The sequence below is a fragment of the Oratosquilla oratoria genome, chromosome 19 (genome assembly GCF_046742065.1).
Source record: "Oratosquilla oratoria isolate Oo_2021 chromosome 19, ASM4674206v1, whole genome shotgun sequence".
In the NCBI taxonomy this organism is placed as follows: domain Eukaryota; kingdom Metazoa; phylum Arthropoda; class Malacostraca; order Stomatopoda; family Squillidae; genus Oratosquilla; species Oratosquilla oratoria.
In genome coordinates, this window is record NC_134795.1 from 7,929,237 (window position 1) to 7,955,559 (window position 26,323).

A 26,323-nucleotide genomic window follows, 5' to 3' on the forward strand; every position below is an offset into this window, starting at 1 on the left:
GAACCCTAATGGATGAAACCAAATTCTTATTTGCAACATATTTCGATAGATATTCATGGGAATTAAATGCTTGTAGATAAAAGACTATTCATAGAGCGCGTGTGTTACGTTGGGAAAGACTGCATATTCATATTTTTTTTGCAATCATGATTGCATGTGATGACAAAATAGGACCGATTCTATTATGCACAAGATATACAAAGAAATAAAATTACTATGATATTTAACATACATTTTACATTCATCATATATATATTTGCTACAACAAACAAATTTTTCCGGTGAATGTTAACTTTAATAATGTCAACATTTTGGTGAAATTAACGGTGAATGTAAACATGGCAGACAACTCGGACCAAACATCGAAATGATGACTGCAAGAATATTCACAGAAATGAGTGTGATTATTGGATGAGATGAAAAATTCTGCTCAACTTTTAAGGTAAATCTATTTATTTATATTATGGTTAGTCTCTGGCATAAACATAATTAGTTGTTACTAGCGTTGTTAATGGTAAAGAAGTTTAGATTAATAGTATTGGGCCTCTTTGTCGGATCGACCTGAACGTATGGTATTTTGACGTTCATTACCGCCTTATTAAGGCAATTTGTGATAGTTTAGTTTTAGATATACTGTACCAAGCTGTACGTAGGAATTCTAAACTTTTGCAATGATAAGGACGAGAATTTTGTTGCACATATTACCCCTAGAGTACAAATTATTTGCACTGATGTGAATTTGGTTTATTCGATGTGGTTTTGCTTTCCCAGAATTAATGCACACAGCAGGTGTAGACTAACATTAATAGGTGTACTCAAAATATATTTTCAAGTTGATTTGACCCTGCCAACATTAATGGTCTGTGTAGAAACGGTTAGTCACAGCTCACCATGAGGAAGTTATTATTTTGATAATTTAGCTGTTCACAACAACCTGTCACTTTGGCCGTGGTATAAACTATGAAAATTACTCATTGACTATATTGATTATTAGTCTATATCATAGAATTTATGCATATGTTTCGGGCTTAATGTGGAAAATGATGTTAGCCGTATGTCAACAATTCAGTTAAACAGTTAGATTCATATGTAATTTGGACGGTAAATTATAGTGATATGCAAATGGGAGGAATGGTATATATGTGTGTAGACTATGAGAAATTAAGTGAAAGTTATGAAAATCAAAATAATTATCAGAAATAGAAGTAAGGCTAATGTGAGAAAAACGGCCTTTTTATGGATACATGGTGGAAATAAATATCAGAAATCTAGTGAAGTTATTCATAATAATGGGATGTTGTAGCTGGACTAATAATAAGAGGTGACATGTGACAGTGCCTATCTTCAGATTCCATAAAACAACCTGTTATCAGTCTTCAGTCTTGAATTGTGGTGTTTATGATCACCAGTGAGATAGATATCAAGTACAACTCTCAGAATCTGGTACTTGGTCTCAAAACTAGGCAGAAGATTTCTCATTATAAGCATTATCTTTTGTTTTCCACATTTTCACATGAGGAAAGCAAACTGGAGCTTTACCACTCTTTCTCGACTGCCAGTTAGTGACATAGAAACATGTACCCCAATAATTGTTGACTTAAGTTTCACTTACGGGGAACATGCAGTCTCACCATAGTTAACAATAGTCTTCAGGCCTTCCTATACAATTCTAGTAAAAACTTTGAACCCTTGATTATGTAGTTTTAATTTGGGTTTGTTTACTTGCCACAGGGTAACAGGAGGAGGAGAAAGAAGGAAGCTGTGGAACATTGTCACCTCTTTTAGTGTGAAAGTGAGATGGGAGAGAGGTGGGTGGGAATAGTCAGAATTAATAGAGAGGGATTTTGGGCTTGGTCTAGAGACTTTAGTATAAGCCCCTTGGAGCTGTACCTCAAGATGTAGGTGAAGGTTTTCATAAAATTTTAGGATGTGCTAGGGGAGGTGGTTCTCTGTGATGTATATAATGCAGAACCAATACTAACAGGTACCAGTCATTGGTCCTACATAGAAAGAAACTTTCACTATTTGTCGGTGGTGCAATGGTTAGTGCTTTGGGGTTCCATATTTGAGGTCATGAGTTTGAGCCACACTCCCAGCTAGAAAAGCTTTCATTGATAATACAGGTTGTTATCTCCCCACACAAGTAAGGGAATGAAGTGTATCTGTAAGGTCATAGATTGGGCAATACAAATTTTGAGCTATCCTAGAATAGGTCAAGCTGTAGGTCAGGTATGTCCAGGACATTATCCAATGGCACAGCAAATGACAATATAGACAGTAATCTATATATATATATATATATTTTTTTTTTCTTGGAGAAATATGTGCCCATGATCTAAGACCACAGTGAGTGTCAATATAAACAATAATCTAATTTGTTTATTTTTCTTGGAGAAATATGTGCTGAGGGACTGTTGCTGACTCATTTGGGCTACAAATTTCCAGTGAGCAAAATTCTAGATAGTAGCAGTCAATTGAGGCGGTTGTTCTACAGGTACCGTATAGCCCAGTACTACCTGCTGCATGATTGGGTTGTCAGCATTTACCCTCTTAACCGGCGACTTTTTTTTTTTTTAGGAAATGTTTCATTTTAAGACAAATTTTTTATTGCTTTTTTATAGTATTTTTCATACTGATTATGGAAATAACTTTTATTTTTATCTATTACCAATATTTTACTTGAAATTTTATTTTGAAGGTACTATTTCTGGCATAAGCGAGATAACTCATCTTTCCTTTTTTTATTGTCTTTTTCCCAACTTTAGAATCAAAAGTAAAGGGAAATTACACACTTACTTTACTCTTTTTTTATATCTTATTCTACAATTGATAATCCAGGATTTCCAGTGAATGGGAAGCATGGTGGTGGAGAAAGCATGTCGACGCCAATGTTTAAATCCTCTTCCTCACTTGAGAGAGAATAACCATTGTCAGATGAACTTGCACTCTCGTCTGATGTATCCAAGCTTCTAATTGAAGCTTTATATTCATTCTCATCTTTTGAGCTTGACATCTGGGCATAATTCATAAAAAAAAAAAACGAGTGAGTGTATGTGCGCAAAAGCAATGAGTCTTCTTCATTTGACTGATACCTTATCACTAACAAATGCATCCCAAGGCGGAAGAGACGTAGCTACCAGACGCATGATTCACCGAGTATACTCATTGATGGCTGAGAATGGCCCTTATTCAACAATTATACTCATCTGTGTCTGTTTTTGAAAAATTATGTTTGTATGAGTTTACTCATTGCACTCTGAAAAAGAAAAATTGGGTGAAGACTAGTTTACTCGTCCTTGCCTGGTAAAGGGTTAAACTGGCACCCCTAGTGATTTTTCATGAATAGAGAGTATGTGTTTTGGACACCCAGATGGATGAAGAAAAATGAAAACCACCAAAAGGGCAAATGACTGAGCTGCGACCACTCCCTAATATGAGACACGTCATGTGTTTGATGTGTGTGACATCCCTGCAGTGCCTGGAAATGAATCCTGGAGGCTGAATGATATCCTAGTATGGTGGTTGCACTGAGATGACTCCCTGGAGCTAGCGGCATGCCTATTTGGTCCTCTATTCATGCCAGGAGAGTGGCTTCTTTTGGCTCAGAGAGACAAAACAGCTGGGCTGCCTGACTTGAACCTCTGACGTGCATTGAGTCAAGCACCACATAGTCTTTGGCTGTCTCTCCCAGTTCCAAGATGAAGGGTGTGTATTCTTTCTTTTTGAGAACCTGCTGAGGGCCACTCACTGGCAGCATAATGTGCAGCAACTGAGGAGGGGAATTAAGGGTTAGGAACAGAATTTGGACCACGAATGGGATTAGGATAAAGGTCAAATGTAGGGATCAGAATTAGGGATTGGGATTAGGATTGAGGATAGGGAGATAGTGATGAGTTAAAAATGTATATCCAAAGCCTAGTTTAGCCCTTAGGCACAGTTGTATGCGGAGGTGTGGGAGAGTGAATCTGAAACTCTATCTTTGGCATCCATATATGATGCTAATGATAGAGGTTGGCATGTAACCTGCCCCTGCCAAAATCACCAAACCCACTGTGCGGTTGTCAGGGTGTTACAGATCAGGCATGTACAGAAATTCAGGTTCAGGGTGAATCTCCAATGGGCTTTCTGTGTGAGCACCAGGAACGTTCCTTCCCCCACCCATGAGCTGCCTAGTGTAGGCCTTATGGTCTCTTGCCATCTCATTCATTCTTATGTTCATTCTTATGTTCTTATGATTGATTACCCTTTTTATCAGCAGAGCTCTGGAGGCTTAGATTGTATACAGTGGTTCTGAGGTGAGGAGACCAGGCAGTGGTAAGTTCAGTAGTGAAGGTTACATGTACTACTGGTCATACCACAGTGATGGGGCCCACCTAGCAGGAGTAGCTGTATTTAATTAACTACAGTATACTGTTATAGAGGTTACTCTGGTTTATGAGCATATGATGCTGGCGAGGTTGAATCAGTTCTTGGGCTTCACTTCTCTTATTGCAGTATAAGCTCCTACCAAGGCATATGAACTTAAAGAGATGTTCTCAGCCAGACTTGACTATAGAATACCAGTGCCTATCATAGGACACTTTTTTATTGGGGGATGGGGGGATTTCACTGAGGTTACTGGCACTGACAGAAATGGCTGTGGAGTATGTTTTGACTCAAACCAGGAACCCTAACCTTTTTCTCCTAAATTTTTGCAAAGTCCAAAAGGTTAAGGATTTTTAGTTACTAGTTACAGAGATGAGAGTCACACCAATAGAATTGGTGTAGCAATGATGGTGGAGTGTCAAAGGAGATTGAGTATGTATTTGTTGGTACTTAGTGGGGGATTCTACAAAAGTGCAAAATTTACTGCAATACTGAGTTTTTTGGGACTATTTATAGATTTATGGTCATAACATTACACATAAAGTCCAGGATATTCCAAAGATAAAGTGCACAGAATTTACTGCAGTACTGAGCTTTTTGGGACTAGTTATAGATTTATGGTCATAACATTACACAAAGTCCAGGATATTCCAAAGATAAAGTGCACCTGGATTTTGTCTGAAGAAGTGTAGGGATGATGCATGTGACCAAGAGTATGTGGTAGCAATCTTTAATTGATATGAAGTGCTTTGCACCCTGGAGGACCAGGAAGAACTGTGACATACCTTCACACATGAAACTCCAAAAACTGCTAAGGAGTGCATTAGAGAGCATTCAAGATCAAAGAATAGTATGGCATCATGTGAGATAGTAGAGAGCATGGAGGTGAGCTATTCTACCAAAATGGTTGGAAACCTGGATCACTACGAAACTCAGACATGGTGGACTAGTTCTCATGAGGACACAAGAGAAGAGATATTCAAGAGAATCACTGAAGATGCTATAGGCTATTTTAATGCAAATGTCCACAGGGCTCTAATCACAAAAGAGTGCTGCATGAATCTGGTCCGTTAGAAGTTCCAAAATATTGACTGCTTGAAACAAATTGAGTCGGTACTCCATGGGTGGGTACATAGAGGTTGAATACTGTGTTGTCAGCATTCTTCTTTTAGTAGAGATTACTCCAATTACAGTGAGTCCTCCTTATACAGTAATTCTTTATCCTGTAAATTCACAGTTACAGTATTTGGTAATCACTACCCTTGATTCTGTTTACGGTAAGAAAAATTCACACATACGGTATCCGCTAGATATTTTGAAGAGGAAAGAGCAGGGAGAAGGTATGTCTGCCATATCCTATTATTACATGTTATAATGGGTTCGGTATACGGTAATTTCAATTTGCGGTAAGGTTTTCAGGAACGCATATGTACCGCATAACGAGGACTTCCTGTATAAAGGAATGCTGCATGACACAGTCTATGTATGCAGTTTATACCCTATGAAGGGATAAAGTGTGGTGAGGATTGAATAACTGCACAATGTTATTGAAGGCTGGTAGAAGTAATAAAATAATTTTTACATTGATAAACACTTATTGGAAACTTGAGGGCTGTAGGCATATTCAAGGTGAAATGTAACTATCATAGAGAAACTTGTTCATTCAAATAATTTATTGTTTGTGATTTCTTGATTGTGAACTATACCTTAAAATCTCTCAACCCTTTCTCTATAGAGGGTTTCACTTAGATGACTAAAATTATATGGCAGCTGCTAGAATAAATGACTGAAGTGAATTGTAGTAAAAAATTGAAACCCTTCCATGTGATGACGCTTACGCAGGCATCATCAGGTGCAAGAGGGTATGTGAAGATGCCAGCACTGGCATCCTGATTATATTTATTTTGTAGTTGTAGCTGAGTGACTCCCATATTCTGTGAACTAGTTTGATCATATTTTCTGTGGTTATTAATAATCAGAGTGAAAGAGAACAAATAATACAGCTGTAACTTTATATTATGTGTGTATTGTGGTGCATCTTACATCAGATAGCTGATGCTGCCAACAAGAATTTGACTCACATTTCAGAGGTTAATGGTAACAGGATGAATAAGTTCGTTTTAATTTTGTACTTTCAGGGAAGCAGAGAGGCTCAGGAATCGTCTGAATGGCTTCCAAAACCTTGCCAGTAATAATGAGGCCTGGAGTGTTCAGCACCAGCTTCAGGTATTTCAGGATTTATTTCAGAATTAGAGCATATATTTACTTAGTTGTATTTTACGGGAAGGGGAGCTATGCTCGTGGTGTCCCGTCTTTAATTGTGATTGGATGTTTTTTCCCATGGCATATGATAAATGTGAAGACTGTTGTTTCTTTAGGGTCAGTGTAAAGAACAAAAGTATCTTGAAATATAGTTGGCCTTGAATGCTGGTGACATAATTGGAAATATGTAGGTCAAATGTTTGCTCAGTTGTGGGCCCACATTTCTCTCTGATTCCTAGCAGTGACCTACCCCCCAATAATCCAAGCACACAAGTCAAAGGTGATAACTTGGGTCACAGATATGCACTTTTTGAGATGAGATTCTCATCTTCACCCTCTTCAGTTTCATGAACCTTGATACTGTAGATTTAGATTTACAAAAAAAGAAAAAATATATATATATACATATACATATATATATATATATATATATATGTATATATATAAATATACATATATATATAAATATATATATATATATATGTGATATATATGTATATATATATATATGTACACACACACACACACACGTGGGGATGCACCAATAGCCCCCAATGTCCCTGTGGCGAAGTACAGACGATGGTCCACGTCCTCCAGGAATGTCCATTGAGTCCCCATTGCTCTGACCAAGACCTTAGGGAAGCAAATGAAACTGCCCTTATATAGACACAGTTTTGGTGCGACAAGATATGATGATGATTGATGATATATATATATATGTGTGTTACAGTAAGAACACGTACCTAGGGATTACGCGTAATCCCTGAATATTTCAGTGAATACGCGTAATCCCCGTTTCACTCAGGGATTTCACGTAATCACTGAATTTTCCAGTGATTACGCGAAATCCCTGAATTACGGTCCCAGTAATTACGCGTAATCCCTGATGCTCATTTGATCATCAATGCCAACGTTGCGACGATCATATTAGTAAGTAACTAGATGAAAAATAAGATTAACATTATTTTATTTCATTTGATTTTATTTCATTTTTTTCATTTCATTTCATTTTATTGGTCAAACAGTCAGTTAGTTAAAACTCTCTCTCTCTCTCTCTCTCTCTCTCTCTCTCTCTCTCTCTCTCACACACACACACATACAGAATTTTATCGGTCAAACAGTCAGTTAGTTAAAACTCTCTCTCTCTCTCTCTCTCTCTCTCTCTCTCTCTCTCTCTCTCTCTCTCTCTCTCTCTCTCTCTCTCTCTCTCTCTCTCACACACAAACACACGTGAGCGCACACATACATGCACACACACACACACACACAACGTAAACTGTTCCACAACCTAAAACAAAGCATTTAAAAGTTCTAAAGAATGGCAGAAGCCATTGACATGTTACTTGTTACAACAATTGAGGCTGCTATGACATCGTGAGTTACACAGAAGCCCAGCTTTAAGGCATTTACATCGCCTTGTACTACACTTTTGGGCGCCAGTACAGTTGCATCTTGTGAAGCCTTGTCCACCTGAAGCGGATTGAGAAATCACCGCCGAGCGCAGTGAAACTGTTTTTTCAGTGTTCATGTCGTCAGTGTTTAGAAGGCGCTGAGGGCACAGATCGAATTGATTTCTGGAATACAGACCACTGAGAATACCAGCTTTTACGGCTATCCTGTATTGGTCTGTGTCTTCTTGTCTGTCAATTATGACACCAAGGATATTTCTAGGATCGCCTCTCCCACGATCAACAAGTGGAACTGGCACAGCTACATTGTCTCCTTGTTCGCCAGCTCGCAGATCTACGCGACTTCTTTTCACCATCCTTTCTGCTTGAGAAGTTTGTGCATCGGCTGCTTCACGACGACACCTTTTGATTTCTTTGATGCGTTCTGCAACTCTGTGGTTTTCAGGACTCTCAACATTGTAGGCAGATGGTGTTGCTGTGGGCGAGGAAGGTCCTGTGGGTAAATCAAGGATTTCAGCTGTCATTGGCTGACTTGTCACATTGTCACCAGTGTATTGTGTTGTAGTGCTGCCATGTTCGACTGGGAGCAGAACATCCTCTGTCACATCATGTGTTGATGTTTCATCACTTGTAGCTTGTATCTGGTTTGCAACACCATCAGTTTGGGAGAGAGAGTTGTCATTATCAGATTCTGGCCTGATTGGTGTGACAGCAAGAAGATCCTCCTCAGTCTCCATCCGAGCAATCACTTCCATCGGCAAAGACGAAGTAGTAAGTCCTACACGAGCCTCACAGCCAAACATTGCAGAATATGGAGAGCACTTTATTCCGGAATGGAGAGCACTGTTTTTCTGGAACTGAACAAACTTGATGCCCGTAGGCCAGTTTGTGAGTCATTGTCAGCCATCCATGCCACCAGCATATCTTTAATATCACCGTTTGCGCGCTCAACCGACCCCTGACTTTGGGGATGGTGAGGCTTACCATGCACCAGTGTTAGTTTTGGCCAAACTTCCTTCAGCTCTGTAATGACTTGTGAAGTGAACTCGGATCCATTATCGCTTTGGAGAATAACGGGGGCACCAAAGAGAAGAAAAATGTCCAGTAGATGAAAAGCGACCTCTGCAGCTCTTTTAGACGTCAAGGCTCGAAGGATGCAAAACTTCGTCAGGTGATCCTGGTACACCATGATCCATTTCTTGTTGGATCCACTGGGCATGCTTTGCATGTCAATTAGATCCACCTGACCCCTTGACGAGAATTCCTTGGTGAGTATTGGACGAACGACAACCCCCTTCGTCATCGGCCGTTTTCGTTTCTTTTGGCATTCTTGACGAGTGACTTGAACAGCTCAACAGCCTTAGTTGGAATGTTTGCATATTTCTTTTGTAATTCTTTCAACATCCGGTCTCTTCCGCCATGGCCTGTTGAGATGTGGGCGCTCTTGACAACGTCAAACGTCTCCTCGATGCTCACATAGTAGAGTGGCGACTCCTGTCGTGTCGAACGTCTCTTTATCAGTTTTTCTGTAGGCCCGCACTGGAGTACTTCATACCTGAAAACACAGTTAACCACTTCAATACGGGACTTAAATCTCGCGGGCAGCAGCCAATGCCAGCCGTACGACGTAACGAAATAATATTCGCATCATAAAATATAGTCGCCGCTTATATCGATCGTTCTCTCTTTCACCCGCGAATTTTGAAAACCACAGAGAATGGGATTAAGGGCGCATTTGGGAGAATGTAAAAACACAGGGGCGACTACAATAAATATAATCAAGACGCCGATATGGCAGCGTCGCGAATCCACTTGCTCCTCATGACGCCTACGTGTGCGGCACCGTATGGAAGGGGTTAACATTAGAGAGAGACAGACACGCAATTAGAGAGAGAGAGACTGAGTAGAATAATAGATTGAAGTGAAAACTTACTTCTCCAGCAGATAATATCCGTGCCGCCCCTTGGCTTGTGAGTTATCAGCTGCTGCTTTCAGGTCATCGATGGTCTTCTGATAGTCACACTTTGGAATTAATCCTTTTTTGTTTTCTTTAAAATGATCCGTGAGGTTTTGTGTAAACCTTTCCTCGATAGACATCTTGACTTTGCTGGAGGAAGAGGAAGAATGAAGCAACAAGTCAGAGTTGCTTGAAGAAGAGGAAGAATGAAGCAACGAGCAGTGGTTCAGACACTTTTGAAAACTGAACCATTTGCTCATGTCTTAGTCGTTTAAACACAAACACTCACTAACGAAACTGAAAGGTCGTTAAGTTAAACTATGCTGTGTGTAATTGTACTGTGTGTAATTGAAATGTTCATAGATGAAGGTTACGCGAATTCACTGAATGCTCAATAGTAAGAACACGTAAAATGACAGGTTACGCGAATTCACTGAATGCTCAATAGTAAGAACACGTAAAATGACGAGCAGTGGTTCAGACACTTTTGAAAACTGAACCATTTGCTCATGTCTCAGTCGTTTAAACACAAACACTCACTAACGAAACTGAAAGGTCGTTAAGTTAAACTATGCTGTGTGTAATTGTATGTGTGTAATTGTACTGTGTGTAATTGAAATGTTCATAGATGAAGGTTACGCGAATTCACTGAATGCTCAATAGTAAGAACACGTAAAATGACCGGTTACGCGAATTCACTGAATGCTCAATAGTAAGAACACGTAAAATGACAGGTCGAATTTCAGGGATTTTGCGTAATCACTGGAAAATTCAGTGATTACATGAAATCCCTGAGTGAAACGGGGATTACGCTTATTCACTGAAACATTCAGGGATTACGCGTAATCCCTAGGTACGTGTTCTTACTGTAACATATATATATATATATATATATATATATATACATACATATATATATATATATATATATATATATATATATAAAGATACATTCCTAAATTGTTCATCCATGTGAAGGAACATTTGGTAACAAGTAATAGTGACTGGCAAAGTAATGTCTTTCAGAAAAATTCATTATTTGTCCTGTAGTTTTTATAGGGAGACCTTGGTTTATGACAATTTTGACTGCCTCCATTTCATGGTTATAATTCTGACAGTGCTTGTCCCTGTTCATTCTATTCTGCTGATTTATATATATTTATATATATATATGTGTATATATATATATATATATATATATGCATGTATTTATATATATATATATATATATATATATATATAGAAAGCTATAGGAAAGGGGAAGGATGTTTTTTGGGCTTTTATGGATCTGGAAAAGGCTTACGACAGGGTAGATAGAAAGGCACTGTGGGAAGTTTTGCGGATATATGGGATAGGAGGAAAGCTTCTAGGAGCTGTCAAGAGTTTTTATGAGAGTAGTAGAGCTTGTGTCAGGAATAGAAATGGAGAGAGTGAGTGGTTCGAGGTAAAGGTGGGACTTAGTCAAGGATGCGTTATGTCGCCCTGGCTGTTCAACTTGTACATGGAGGGGGTAGTGCGAGAGGTAAATGCAAGGGTAGTGGGTCAGGGATTGGAGATGGTTAAAGAAAATGGAGAAAAATGAGAGGTGAGCTAGCTGTTGTTTGCGGACGACACTGCGCTTGTGGCAGGATCAGAGGAGGGATTGAGGAAGTTGGTGACAGATTTGGGAGAGTGTGTGATAGAAGAAAGCTGAAGATAAATGTGGGTAAAAGTAAGGTGATGAGATGTACAAGGGGTGAAAGTGGCAGTAGACTGGAAGTGAACATTAAGGGAGAGCGACTGGAGGAAGTGGATAGTTTTAGATACTTGGGTGCAAATATGGCAGGAAAAGGTGGAGTGAAGGTGGAGGTAGAATGTAGATTGAGAGAAGCGAGTAAATGCCTTGGTGGATTAAGAAGTGTAATGAAGAATAGACATTTGGGAATGGATGCTAAGAGGAGACTTTATGAAGGAGTGATATTGCCAACAGCACTGTATGGGGCAGAAACATGGAACATAAGAAAGGAAGAGAGAAGGAGTTTGAATGTGTTTGAGATGAGGTGTCTGAGACGTATGATGGGGGTTACTAGGCTAGTTAGAGTGAGAAATGAGGAGGTGAGGAGGAGAACAGGGGTGGTAAGTGAGTTGGGAGATAGGGTTGATGAAAGAGTATTAGGATGGTTTGGACACATGGAAAGAATGAGTGAAGAAAGACCAGTAAAAGAAATATGGAAGGCAGATGTGGAGGGAGTGATCATGAAGGGACGTCCTAGGATGAGGTGGATGGATGGGGTGAAGGGGGCTTTGGGGAAGAGGGGAATGTCTGTTGAGGAAGGACGGGTGAATGAAGAATGGTTGTATATGGATGATGTTGTGATGCATGAGGTGGAATGGGCGGCGGGGATGGGGGCTGGGATAGTATGTGTGAGCAAAATTTGATGCAGCCCGAAGGGATTTTTCCCCGTCTTCTCCTTTTATGCATGGGGGGACGGAGAGGGGGGGTCACCGATTTAATGAAGCGGCCTTGCTGCGACACAGCTTCTGACCCAGGGCAGTGGACAAGGTGCAGAGATGACCCGTCATCCAGGAGGTGCTAAGATAAGAGGGAGGGTGGAGGGGTGTGGAGTGTATTCAGGGATGGAATGGGTGGGAATGATTTTATGCCTTTTCCTTTTTGGCTACCTCCCTTGTAAGGGGGAAAAAGCCTTGGTATATATATGTATGTATGTATATATATATATATATATATATATATATATATATATATATATATATATATATATATATATATATCGACACACACACACAAGAGGACATGAAAAGAAACTCAAAAAGGATAGTTATAGAAGCGATCTGAAAAAGAATAGCTTCCCACACAGAGTGGTGGATATCTGGAATAAATTGGATGAGGCAACAGTGGGTGCAAATACTGTACAAGAATTTAAGAACAAAATTGATGCTGAGAGATACAAAGTTGGGTCACTATGAGCATAGCTCCCTTCCTGTATAATAGGTAAATACACAGAACAACCCCGAAAGTATGGACACTGAAGCAGTGGATTTCAGTAATTACAGACAAATTCTGGAGAATAAAGATTTCAACTGAAATATGAAAATTCCCACAGAAATGTGGCAACACCAGATGCTTTCACTGCTCCAGAACATTCTTTTAGATAATAATATTATATTAATACTGTACGAAGATTTAGGTTATTGCCGTACTAATTATCAATAACTACTGAAAATTCTGATTATATTAATTGTTTTTCATTGATATTAGCATCAATAAATTCTTTGTGCCATAGTTTATCATTTCTTTTAAGTCTGCATTGTGCATTGTTTTTTTATGTTAATGCTTCTGATGAATAAAGTCATTACAATTTTAACCATTTAATATCCATTGTGGTACCATTGTATATTTGATTAGGCATAGTATATTGTCACTGTATATTCTGTGTCAGGTTAATGGGGGTATGGGTTGATGGTTTGATGACTGTATGTAATGGGAAAATATTGAGAACCCCTGCATATAGTGAAGTTTACTTGCATTTGTGAATTGTGTCATGAATGAATTTGAGGTTTTCATTTCTGGGAATGAGGAAAAGCAATTGATTTTCTTGGGAAGTCTTAGTATTTTACCTTTGAAGCTAGTGTTGTTTAATTTTCTTTAGTTAACAGAACTGAATAGTTGGTTTGCAAAAATGTGCAGAACAATTTTAATCCTGGTACCCAGGTTGAGCAACACATGCCCCACTAGAGTTCAGGTGATGGAGCACCTCTGGCAGGGAAATACATGCACACACACCACTTGTGAGGCAACATGGCAGGGACAGGTGAAAGTTAGGTCAGGGTGAGAAACATCTGGTGAAGATTAGGTTAGGGTAAACAACATATTGTTTCAGTAGTTTTCTTGCTGGTTTCAGTAAATCTGATGTTCATTTCTGTTAGAGGTCTTGTTTTTCCTCACCCAAAACCTAAAATCCTAATACTGTATCTACCCTAGAATATTGGGGTATGAGGGGTGAGAGAAAAACTAAAAGGAAGGTTTCTAGTAGATATGTCAATTTATTCTAATCAACAATAAAACTTGTTTCATAGTTAAAAGTCTGCAGGACTAGTAAAAAAAATTCACTGATTTTACACTATAGTTTGAATATTAAAATATCAATTGTGTTTTTTGCTGATAAGCAGTGCCTCCATCTTTAAGAACAGTCATGCTAAAGAGGTGGAATTATATAGAGGTGGTAAAGGAGAAATTCGTGGAAGGTAGCAGAAAAGAGTGATAGTGATTAAAAGTAATCAACATTTTCCTTTGCTGGAGACTGGTCTCCATTTTATAAAAGGATGCTGCAAGACTGATGTGTAGGGATGTAACTAAAGCTCCAAAAAGTATTGACTACATAAAACTTACACAGTCAGCATCCCATGTGATGATAAAGCATAGTGGAGGAAGAAACATGCATGTCAAAGGTTAATGGAAGTGATATATAGTACAGTATATATATTTCACATTAGACAATCCTTGGAAACCAAGATACGGCTCTTTGGAAACCTTAGAATTGCAGACATATTCAGCCTAGGTTCCCCTTAAAATCTTTTAATTCTTTCAGTTTCCTTTGATGTATTAGTACATCATAAGGTTTCTCTATGCTGTAGATCGTTAGCGTAATAATATGTCACAAAAAACTGAAATAACTCGACCTTCTATTAACATACAAGTATTCAATGTATTTGGGATGCTATAGACAAAATCAGGTGATCTTAATGTCTGTCTCTATTTTGAAATTCCCTTGTGGAACAGACAGTAATTGCTGGCATGTGGTGGCATAAGTGACACATTTTATAAACTCTGTCTTCACTCACTAGTATAATCATAGCATTCAAGGAAAGTGGTGTTTGGGGATTATATAGTATATAGGGAACTTGTTAGACCCATGCTAACCTGTGCACCCACAGCTTGGTTTCCTGCAATAACAAGAAAAAATCTACAGACATTACAAAACAGAGCCTAGAATAATAACATTATTGTATTTACATAACCCTAATATAATCCCAATGCAACCACCATACAGAAGACTCAGAACACCACATACTACGATGCTCCACAATAACAAACCCCAGACAACAGCACAATATCTCTTCTCTAAGTGACTTATGGTCCCACTGGAGGCTGTTGATTGTTTTCTGGAGGTCATGGGTCATCTGCAATAGAGACCTGGTGGAACAGAATAATTTATGATTTGTTGATTGGTTCTTGATCTGTTTCAAATAATTCCAAAATTTTCTATATCCTAAAAGCACTTACCAGCTTGCATTTTACATAAGAACATAGAGATAAAGGAGACTGCATGAGACCATAAGGCCTACACAAGGCAGTTCCATGTCCATTACCACCTATCATCCCCATCCATGAAGTTCTCTGACTGTTTCTTAAAACAACCAATGCTTTCTGGTAGTTCTCTTGTATGTGGGCTGTATTTCTTCTCATAGTTCACTAAAATCAATAAGATGGTATAGTCAAATTGAAAAAGCAAACTTGTTTAAAAAATGTTGAGAGTTATAGCTTTCCATAAAGAAGTATAGACACATTGACATATGAACAAAGATTGTCCAAACTGGAACTACCAACCCTGGAACAAAGAAGAGAAAGAGATCTACTGGCCATTTACAGAATCATGAAAGCCATAGAAGTCCTTGGCAAAGAAGATTTATTAAAGTGGGACAAAAGAAAAATAAGAGGACATGAAAAGAAACTCAAAAAGGATAGTTATAGAAGAGATCTGAAAAAAAAAAAAAAATCCCACACAGAGTGGTGGATGTCTGGAACAAATTGGATGAAACAATAGTATGTGCAAAAACTATACAAGAATTTAAGAACAAACTAGATGCTGAAAGATACAAAGATGGGTCACTACAAGCATAGCTCCCTTTCCATAAAATACAATTAAGTAAATACATGGAACAAGTTGGATGAAAATGTGATCCCATCACTATAAATGAATTTAAGGCAAAGTTTGATGAATGGAGGTAAAAAGACATCATGAACGAGAGAGGGGAGCTAAGCTTGTGGTGTCCCATCTTTGTATAGTGAGATACAGAGACAGGAACACCACGAGCTTAGCTCCCCTTTCCCATAAGATACAACTAGGTAAATAAACTATAGTTAGGTAGATATATACATACATGAAGTTGAGGCTCAGTGTTATTAATTGGGGGATTAGGAGACTGGACCCTATGAATGTTGCCCCTTTCCTATGTACAGGTACTCCTCGTTTAACAACCTACTCGGTTAACGACAACTCGGAGTAACGACGGGCTTTATGACATTCGTTTAACGTAAATCTCCCGAAGTTACGACGTCGTGTACGATAATTAAGTTGGCTGAGGCAAATTTGTATGATGTTATAAATGAACTTGTACGGTGGATATTACCTGTGAGGTAAAGTGTTCTGAAGCTTAGGTCTACATTACCATCCTGCAAGCTGAAAAAACTACCTGGGGTACAGTATATACTGGTAGTGGTAAATTTTTAGTTTCGACCAAGGGCGCAATATAGCAATAGAAAATTAATTATTAATTTTGTGAGCGGAAAAAAAAGGTGCTAAAATAAATTTCGTAATTAACGAAGTCATGTTGGACGAATGGTACACCATGTTTGTTATGATAGATGCCGATGTCGAAGAAATGAAAGGATGATAAATCCGTCTAACCTAAACTAAACTAACCTAACCTGTGTTTGATAAATCATTACCTGCAAATTAAATGTCATCCGGCTCGTCCTCGTGAGAGACGTTGGCAGACGACAAGATGGTGTCCCGGTCCTATGCTACCGACTTCGTTCATTAGCATATTTTCTTGTAGCATGATATTTTTTACTTTCATTTCCGCCCACAAAATTGCATATGTTGATACATTTTAAGTTACAAAATTAATAATTAAATTTCTATTGCTATATTGCGTCCATGGTTGAAACTAAAAAAATACCCCGGTATTCAATATGGAATGTCAGCATACGCGGATTTGGTCATATACGGTAATTTCAGGAACCTAACCACCGTAAATAAACAGTAAATAAAGCTTTAATGTACTGTATAAAAGAGGGAAAATACACGAAAATAAAGATACATGTATTGCTGGACATTGTACATACAGTACATGTACGTATATGTATACACTTTCGCTTAACGACCAATTCGGTTAACGACGGCGCGCTGGTCCCAATTGTCGTCGTTAAATGAGGAGTACCTGTACTACAATTAGGTGAATATATACATAATACATATGTACATACAGATAGTCATTGACTTACGACTGCATTTGGTTATGACTGACTGGTCATAAGTTGGCCTATGTTAAATTACCATAAGTATATTATGCTGTGTAATGATATTGTAATCACTATAAAGTCTTATTTTATCAACATTTTCTTAGGTCAGTATTTCATTTTCTTTCTTTAGACATTGTGTTTTATCTTTCTTTGAATTTTTATATCTAAAGGGTTTAAGCCAAACACTGCATACTACAGTACAGATCACTTATTGTGTGCAAAACATGCAAAAATATATAATACATGAGTGAAAAATAGAAAAAAAATTTGTTTGAAACGTACCAAAATACAACTTTATTGATTGCTTGCGTCACTGGTGATCGGCTGTGGGTTGCCAGCGTCATCATCAGTTGGGGAAGTGCATGTGGTGGGGGGATGATTTGGTAATTTCATAAACTGTTGATAAACTTGCAAACTCCTTGCTCATATGCACGCGCTGTTTCTCCAGTCACTCGAATATTATGCAGTTGGAATCTTTTCTTAAATCTCTTGCCAAAAAATCTTGACTATACAGTATTTAGTCTTCTCCAGCACTTTCCTTCAAAGTCTGGAATAGACTTTTGGCCTTTGTCTGCATAGTAAAAAGGCTTAACGGTGTCCATTTTTTAATTTGAGCTTTGATTCAAATGTGTAGTAATTTCCCAATTTCATGGATGGGCTCAGTACATTGTTTTGTTATCACTGTTGATTGCATGGGTGCAGATCCTTTCACAACTTTACAAATTCTTTCTTTGTCTTTCAGAATTGTTGACACAGTAAAGTGTGATAACTTCCTGTTATGTGTGATCACATTAACTTTCTTTCCAACTTCATGCTGTTTAATCACTCATTTTTGTATCCAGATCAGTGGCTTTTTTTTTTCCTTCATGGCAGGCCAAGGAGTAGACAATGATATTTTCCTACTAGTAGACATCTTGGGGGTATTTTGAGGAAAATTTAAAAGACACTGACATGGAGGAAGTCACACTGTACCAGTACTCACTACTCATAAAGACTGAGTAGCGAAACCATGGGATGCTGCCGCTGGGGTGTGGAAACTGTCGCACAATATAATTTTCTACCATCTGGCAAGCAAGAGTGATGCCTGCTGACCAGACGGTCATAAAGTTAATCAGTCATAAGTTGCATAGGTCATACTTGTAAGTTGATGACTACCTGTATATACCTACATACAGTCGTACCTTGGTACTCGACCATAATCCGTTCTGAGGTGGTGGTCGAGCACCGATTTGTTCGAACACCGAAACCAATTTTCCCCTTATCACTGTCTTTCTTTGGACCCATTATTAAGGGCTAGAGCAACACGAAAAAGTTTAAATCTGGGAAGAAATACTCGAACAAACTGTGTACGTCTTACTCCGCTGGCGGTCTGAGTCGAACTGACGCTTACCCGCTGTTCGAGCTAGTCGAGTACCGAAAATCTGTTCGAGGTCCGATGCATTTTCTACTCGAATTTTTTGGTCGAGCACCGAGTTGGTCGAGTATAGAGGCGGTCGAGTACCGAGGTACGACTGTATATGTATGTATGTATATATATATATATATATATATACATATATATATATATATACATATGTATATATATATATATATATATATATATATACCTACATATATATATATATATGTATATATATATATACCAAAGGTAATTTTCCCATTATAAGGGGGTGGCAGAATCAAAGCACACACCCAAGCAACACCTATACAGGGTTGGCTTGTAACCCCCTAGAAATCTATGGTTGTGTACTTTTAGCAAACGTTTGTTGAAGGTGTGGGAAAAGTATGTTTGTTTAATATCTGCAGTATTGGAAATTTATCAACGTAAAATCGAATACAGTAACAAAATGAATTGATTTTGATTAAAAATTTCTCTCACTATGCTAAGTAAAGTATGCAATACGAACTTTAATTTAAACAAATTTTTGACAGACTTTGAAAGAAAAACTACTATTTTTCCAAGTATAATTTAAATGGCTAAAAGTATATAGACAGCATTCTTTATGTATGATCTATGTGAATATATATTTGAAATATTCTAAAGAAAAACACTGTTTCATCATATCCTTGAAAGTATACATGTCCTGTGACAACCTTTCAACAACTGTTTGTATAACATTTGCTTTCTAGGGGGGGAACCTCTTTGGTATGATGACACCTACAAAGGCACAAGTGGATACACAAGGATGCTGGCATTGGCGTCTTGATTATATATATTTTTTTGTAGTTATACATGAGTTACCCCCTGGATTCTGTGAACTGGTTTGATCACATTTTCTATGTTTATTATTACTTGGAGTAAAAGAGAACAAGTAATACAGCTGTGAATTTATATTTTATAATGCGACTAGTGTGATGCAGCGTACATATGGCACCCAATGCTGCATGCAAGAATTTGACTCCTATTTCAATACAAGTCAAATTCTTGCACATAGCATTGGATGCCTGAGATACAATGATTGATACATCACAATACTTGCATTATAGAATATAAAATCACTGCTTTATTACTTATTCTCTTTCACCAAGTAATAGTAAACACAAAGAACGTGATCAAGCCAGTTCACAGAATTCGGGGGTGTCACTCATCTACAACTACAAAATAATCAAGATGCAGACACCAACATCCTCATATACCCACTTGCTCTTCATGATGCCTATGTAGGCACCATCATATAGAAGAGGTCATTCAGAAAATATACTGTCCCAAATGTCTCCTTCAGGAGCCTCATGGCTCCCAAGTCTCTGGCAACTGTGATTGGCCTACAAGTCATTCAAGAGTAAAGAAGTTGTCTGGCTAAAGGTAGAGTAGGGCAGTGTAGGATGAGGTGTTTGCTGTCTTCTCTGAAGTGGTTGCATATGGGTCATTTTGCCTCTGTGGCCTGGCCTATTCTGTGTTGGAATTGTTTTAAGACTGGATGTTGGCCTGAGCACAGTCATGCTGGTGTTATGCTTGCTTATCATGAAGGGCTTTCTCAATAGGGCTGATTTCTGGGCACATTTGGTAGTCAGGCTTGGAGGGCTTGTTTTATGAACTGAGTATACAGGAAGGGAGCAACACTCATTGAGCCTTGTTTCCTATTCTTTGATTTTTTATCATACCTAGCCTCAAATTCATGTACAGTTCCAACTTAAATATATATCTTTGATTTCCAGTTATCTTGCTACATTGCTTCTGACCCAGGGCAGTGGGCAAGGTGCAGGGATGACTCATCATCCAGGAGGAGCCAAGAAAAAAGGAAGGGAGGGGTGGTGTATGTGGGGATGAAATGGATGGGAGTGGATTTATGCCTTTGACTTTGGCTATCTTTCTTGTAAGGGGGGAAAAGCCATTGGTTTATGTATGTATGTATATGTATATATATATATATATATATATATATATATATATATATTTGAACTCATGCATTCTTTGAGCTTTGTCTATATCACCTTCTAAGCTATTCCATGTATTTATGCATCTATATGAAAAACTATTTCTACACATCCTTTAGACATGTGGTCTTTCTTAATTTGCTCCCATGACCCCTTAAAGCTCTCCCACCTTTAATCATGAGAGCTTTTCTGTCAGTGCAATCTATCCCATCAAGTGACCCGAATACTGTAGACATATGATCCCTTTCTCTTCGATCTTTCAAAGTTGGCAGACCCAGTGCTTTTTAGTCTTTCCTCGTATGGTTTATCTGCCAGGCAGGGAACCAGCTTGGTTACTGCCCTTTGTATTCTGTTGATCTTGTTTATATCTTTCACCCTTTGTGGGGACCATACTACTGATGCAAATTCCAGTCTTGGATGGATCAGGGTTTTGATGAATTTTTTCATCATCTCTTCATCCATGTAGTGAAACACCATTTTAATCTTCAGCAGTAGTCCATATCTCTCTCCCATAATCCTGCTGATATGTCCGTCAGGTGATAGGTTATTTTTCATCAACATTCCCGAATCATTCTCCTCTTGTGCAATGGTTTTTTCCCCAAGGAATAGTTTAATGATGGTCTTTTGCCTCTGTTGATCATTTCCAGTACTTAGCATTTTTTTTAACTTCATTTCCCATTCTTGGCTTCATGCAAAAAGTGATCTTTTTTGCAATTGCCTAATGTCCATGTTTTTCACTTTTCTCATGATTTTTGTACATACATATACCAAGGGTTCTTCCCCCTTACAAGGGAGGTAGCCAAAAAGGGAAAGGCATAAAATAATTTTTACCCATTCCATCCCTGAATACACTCCACACACCTCCACCCTCCCTCTTATCTGAGCACCTCCTTTGTATTATCTGGAAATATGTTGGCATAACTTGTTGTTCCTTCCGTCATGTCATTGGCATAAGCCATAAACATTATTGGTGCAAACACTGAACCTTGTGGAACTCTGCTCATCACTGCTCTCCATCTTGACATCTTATCCTGTGGTTGTTTTTATGTATGTGTTCTATGGGGCACATGATAGGTTGTAGATGTTTTAGTAGTTGTATGAGGGCTATGTGAGAGAAACATGGGAAGCTGGTGGTTATTGAAGTGGTACAGAGCTGCACGTCTTGTGCATAGCGAGTCCTGAACTAATAGACTCCCCCACTTCTTGGGCAAGTCCATTTCTTCCATTGTTTTGCTACCCACTCACCAAAATATGCCAATGCTTACCATACATCCTACAACTTCTGTCCCCCAGAAGATTATACAATATGGCTGAGGGCAATCATATTGGATTTTTGTGTGGTTCAGTGAATAGACACCAGGTGGCAGTATTGTTGAGCTGCTACTTGTATGTGAGGTGCTGGGTCCCCAGTGTAAAGGAAGAGGTGACTGGAGCAGGGTTGAAAAAGACTGGATTGGAGCTGATACTGGTAGCAAAGCATGACAATGGCCTCTTCTAAGTGCCCTCCTAAGTTTGATAATGAATCTGAATATGAAAATTGGAGAAAGGATATAAGCATATGGAATGAGTTAACTGATTTAGCTAAAGATAAGCAGGCATTGGGTATATATTTGTCATTAACTGGTTGGGCTAGGATGACATCTTATGAAATTGAATTAACAGTTCTGAAGAGTGAAAATGGTGTAAAGAACAAAATTGAGAAACTGGACACACTGTTCTTGCCCGATAAAGGTCAACATCAATTTGCAGAATTGCAGAATTTTTTGTAATTTTAGTAGAAATAACAATATTTAGGAATATGTGAATGAGTTTGAACATTAAGTTTGCACAGGAGGGAATGACACTGCTGGACTCCGTGAAGGATTTTATGCTTCTTGCTTCAAGCAATTTGGCTGAGCGTGAGACTCAAATAGTGGTGTTAGTGATCTCGGAAATCAACTGTACTAATATGAAATCTACTTTGAAATGTGTCCTTGGTCAGCAATTGAGTGTGCATTCAACTCAGGAGTATGATGTGGACATAGGTGCAGAGTGTCCCTCAAGCATTAGAGCTGAGCCTGTTTTTTGTGGCGATAATAAAGAGATCCATTATGCCTACGGATAGCGGCCACATAGGTCATTGCAGAGATACAGATTTCAAAGAAGAGGAAGAGGAGCAGCATTGTTGACACAAGTTGACTTGAGTGATCAAGGAACTAATCAAAGACTCAATATTGTTGGTTGTGATGGCCAAGTTTCACGATGTGTGATATGTGATTTGCGTTACCATTGGGCTCGATATTGTCTGCATACATATGAGAACAATTAGGTGTCATCTAAGGGTATTGGTGAATGAGGTACTGGTGGTAATAGTGAGGAACATATGATACAAATGTCATTATTTTTTGGATATACCAGTGATGAAAATGTCAAACAGACTAAGATTATGTGTTTGGTTAAGAAATCTTGAAATTGTGGTGTTTTGGATACTAGATGTTCAACTACAGCTTGTAGTCACAAGTGGTTGGATAATTACTAACTCTTCTCATGATGTGGAGGATTGTCATCTTCACACTGCTGAAGAATATGTTGTGTGGTGAAATTAACTCTGTTTCTTTGGTCAGAACCTCAGAGCTACTTACCGATTGCCTTATTAAGAGAGGGCCTCGGCCCAGCATTTGCGAGCAGTCTTCTCTGGTCAATAGGATTCCTTGGCTTATAAATACTGTTAATAGATTGTAAGAAGTTTTTAGCTAAGAAGACGTTAATTCATGAAATAAGCAAGATTTTATTTTGTATAAATTGGCCTTGGCTGTGAGTTTTATGGACCTTCAATTTTATCTTCAGTTGGAGAAAAAAAAAGGGGAAAAGACAGTATTGTTGCAGTGTTCATTTATTGTCATTTGGCTGAGGGCGGCCATATTGGATTTTTATGTGGTTCAGTGAATAGACACCAGGTGGCAGTATTGTTGAGCTGCTATTTGGTGTGCTGGGTCCCCAGTGTAAAGGAAGAGGTGACTGGAGCAGGTTGGAGAAAAGACTGGATTGGAGTTAATAGTAGATTACACAAAAAAATGACAATACAGGCACCTGCTCTAGATGAGTACTGACAGGCCAGTACAAGTCCTATCACAACATCAACCTAGCAAAGTATATATCTATGCCCCCAGTGCTGCAAGTAACACAACATTACAAATAACATGTCCTCATACCTTGTGCTAAGCAACTCTCAACTTCACTAAAACAAGAAAATTACACAAATAAGAAATTACACAAAAATGTTTTATACAGGCAACTGGACTAGGTAAATACAGATGAACCAGTATATATCCTATCACAACATCAACCTAGTAAAACATGCACCTTTCCCCACAGTTCTGCAAGTAACAAAACATAATACATAACATGTCATCATAGCTAACACTAAGCAACTCTGAACTTCATTCAACATAGTCATTTAACCATCCAGGCTTGGCTACATAGTGGCATGTGTGGGTGAGACTGCAGTAGCTGCTTTAGCGATGTACTGGCTAATGTCAGCAGCGATGTGTGAGGAGGGGGCGACACCTCCTGGCCCTGCAGCCTTGGGAGGTGATGGCAAGTATGCAGTGACTGCATACCATTGTCATCAAACTTTATTAGGTGTAGCCTGTTGCCTTGACAACAATACCTGACCTATCCCAGGTTTTATTAGCCTGACTCTGCACCAAAATGCTGCTGCCAGAAGAGATACAGGAGCGGAAACGTCCACTTGCTGCAAATCCCCTTCCAGGCCTGGTCAGTACACCATCTGCATGGCCCTCCTAAGCATGGAATTCAGGTCCTGGTGGCTTGCATGCAGGTTTACTGTCACCTGATGGTGCAGCCCTTCAGGGATGACCAAATGCAATTGCCCCCAGTCATATGCATAAACCACAAACAGTTGTTCTCTGATTCTCTGACACTATAGAATGGCCACAAGCATGCAATCTCATGTACTCTGTGTGGACACCAGTCACCTGCTGACCCCTAGGCCACAGACAACTGGTATGTCGGGTCCTGCCGCAATGCTTGTATGACTGTTTCCTCATCTAGGGTGAGATACTTGTTGAAGTCGAGGGTCGTCAGCATAGCTGCATCCATCACTCCTGCCAGCTCTTCCACCTGCTCTTCATCCTGTCCATCAGGAGGAGCTTTAAGGGTGGGGTACCTTGAGAGGAAGTCGACTGCACAATTCCTTTTACCAGGCAGGTAGTGGACAGTGAAACAGTACTGGAGTGTCTTCTCCTTCAGTCGGAAGAAACGCAGGTTCACTATATCAATGACCACTTGATCACCCAGAAGTTTAACTAGGGGTAGTGGTCCATCACCAAGATCACAGGTGAGCCTTGTGGAGACACCAAGTCATGGCAAGCGCTTTGCCTTCCACAGGGACAACCTACCTCAGCAGCAGTTAGGTGATGGCTACCATGTAGCACCAGGCACCAGCTGGTTTTGCACCAGAAGGGCACATCCATGGAAGAGCAGCAGTAGTGCTGTTGGAGGATGATTCATCCTAGTCCCTCCTTGCTCCAGTCCATGATAACAGCAGTGGGTTTGGTGTGGCCATAGTAAGCCAGCCTGTCCTTGGCCAGTTGACATATCATAATTTTTGCCTGCTCCAGCTTCTGCCACAGCTGCTCATCTCAGTATACCCTCTTACCTGCAGGCTTCTTGAGGGGGTCATGTAATGGCTTCATAATGGGGGCTGTGGCAAGGAAGGGTGCCAGCTAACTTACAAAGCTGTACTAAGACCTCAAGTCAGTGATTGAGGGCTTTTGTGGCATGGAGAAGATCCTGATGACAGCTAAATGATCATCTACAAGCCTGTAGGTAACCACAAAAACTACACAACTTGTGGATGACAGTAGCATAGTTGCACAGGAGGCAATGTCATTAGTGGTGGTGTCATCCAGCGTGTTGTCGTTACCCACCATTTCATATTCATGTGCATTTTTCCTGTCACATATTGATGTAGTGTCATGCTGGACCACCTCATATGAAACACAGAAGGATGTAAGGCTCTCCACATCACCATATGTATGGTTCTGTTGAAATACTTACTGTTTTAGGGGAGTCACCCAAACCTACTATTGCTTTATGCAGGAGTATTTACTCTGAGAGATCGCACTCACATTGGGGACACTGGAATTCATAGTCTGTGGCACATTGGGCACATTGCACAAAGAATGCACTAATAGGCTCATTTATGGCCTGACAGACACTGAAGAAATCAGACCAGTACACTACCTGATTCAATACATGGAGCACAATCCTCCTGATGGTGTCCAATGTGTCTTTCATAGACAAGGCCTGCCACTGGCTTGAGGTGATCTTGATGTCCAGGGCATATTGGAAGTCTGCAACACAAAGCAGGTGAATACGGAACACAGCTTCTTGGTCGTGCCATCTTGAGAAGAACAGCCAAGCTTCCACTTAGCACTGCCACATTCTAAACCCTGCAGATGACATCTCCAACTCATATTTTTCTGGTGTGGCCCCAGCAATAGCCCTTCCTGGGGACACTGGTCAATGGCAGATAACAATCCTAGGCTGGCTTGTAGTAATGTGATGGCCTCTTGTTGTGCCAGGAGAGTTGACTGGGCTTGGGTGAGAAGGGACAAAGGTGGCCTGCTTGTAGGGCTTAGGCAG

At 39.3% G+C, this 26,323-nt stretch overlaps 1 protein-coding gene across 3 annotated transcripts in view; it reads left to right on the forward strand.

The window, feature by feature from the left end:
* Positions 1 to 314: 314 nt before the first annotated feature.
* The window catches only part of LOC143035712 (uncharacterized), a 56,201-nt gene continuing 30,192 nt past the window's right edge, over positions 315 to 26,323 (forward strand). For 2 of the 3 annotated variants that reach the window (XM_076202593.1, XM_076202595.1), the window contains exons 1-2: positions 6,133 to 6,227; positions 6,504 to 6,591. In XM_076202593.1, the coding sequence (XP_076058708.1) occupies positions 6,148 to 6,227; positions 6,504 to 6,591 (168 nt within the window). In that variant the 5' untranslated portion in view covers positions 6,133 to 6,147. Of the gene's footprint in view, positions 443 to 6,132; positions 6,228 to 6,503; positions 6,592 to 26,323 lie in introns of those variants that run through there. The other variant, XM_076202594.1, reaches the window with a different exon arrangement.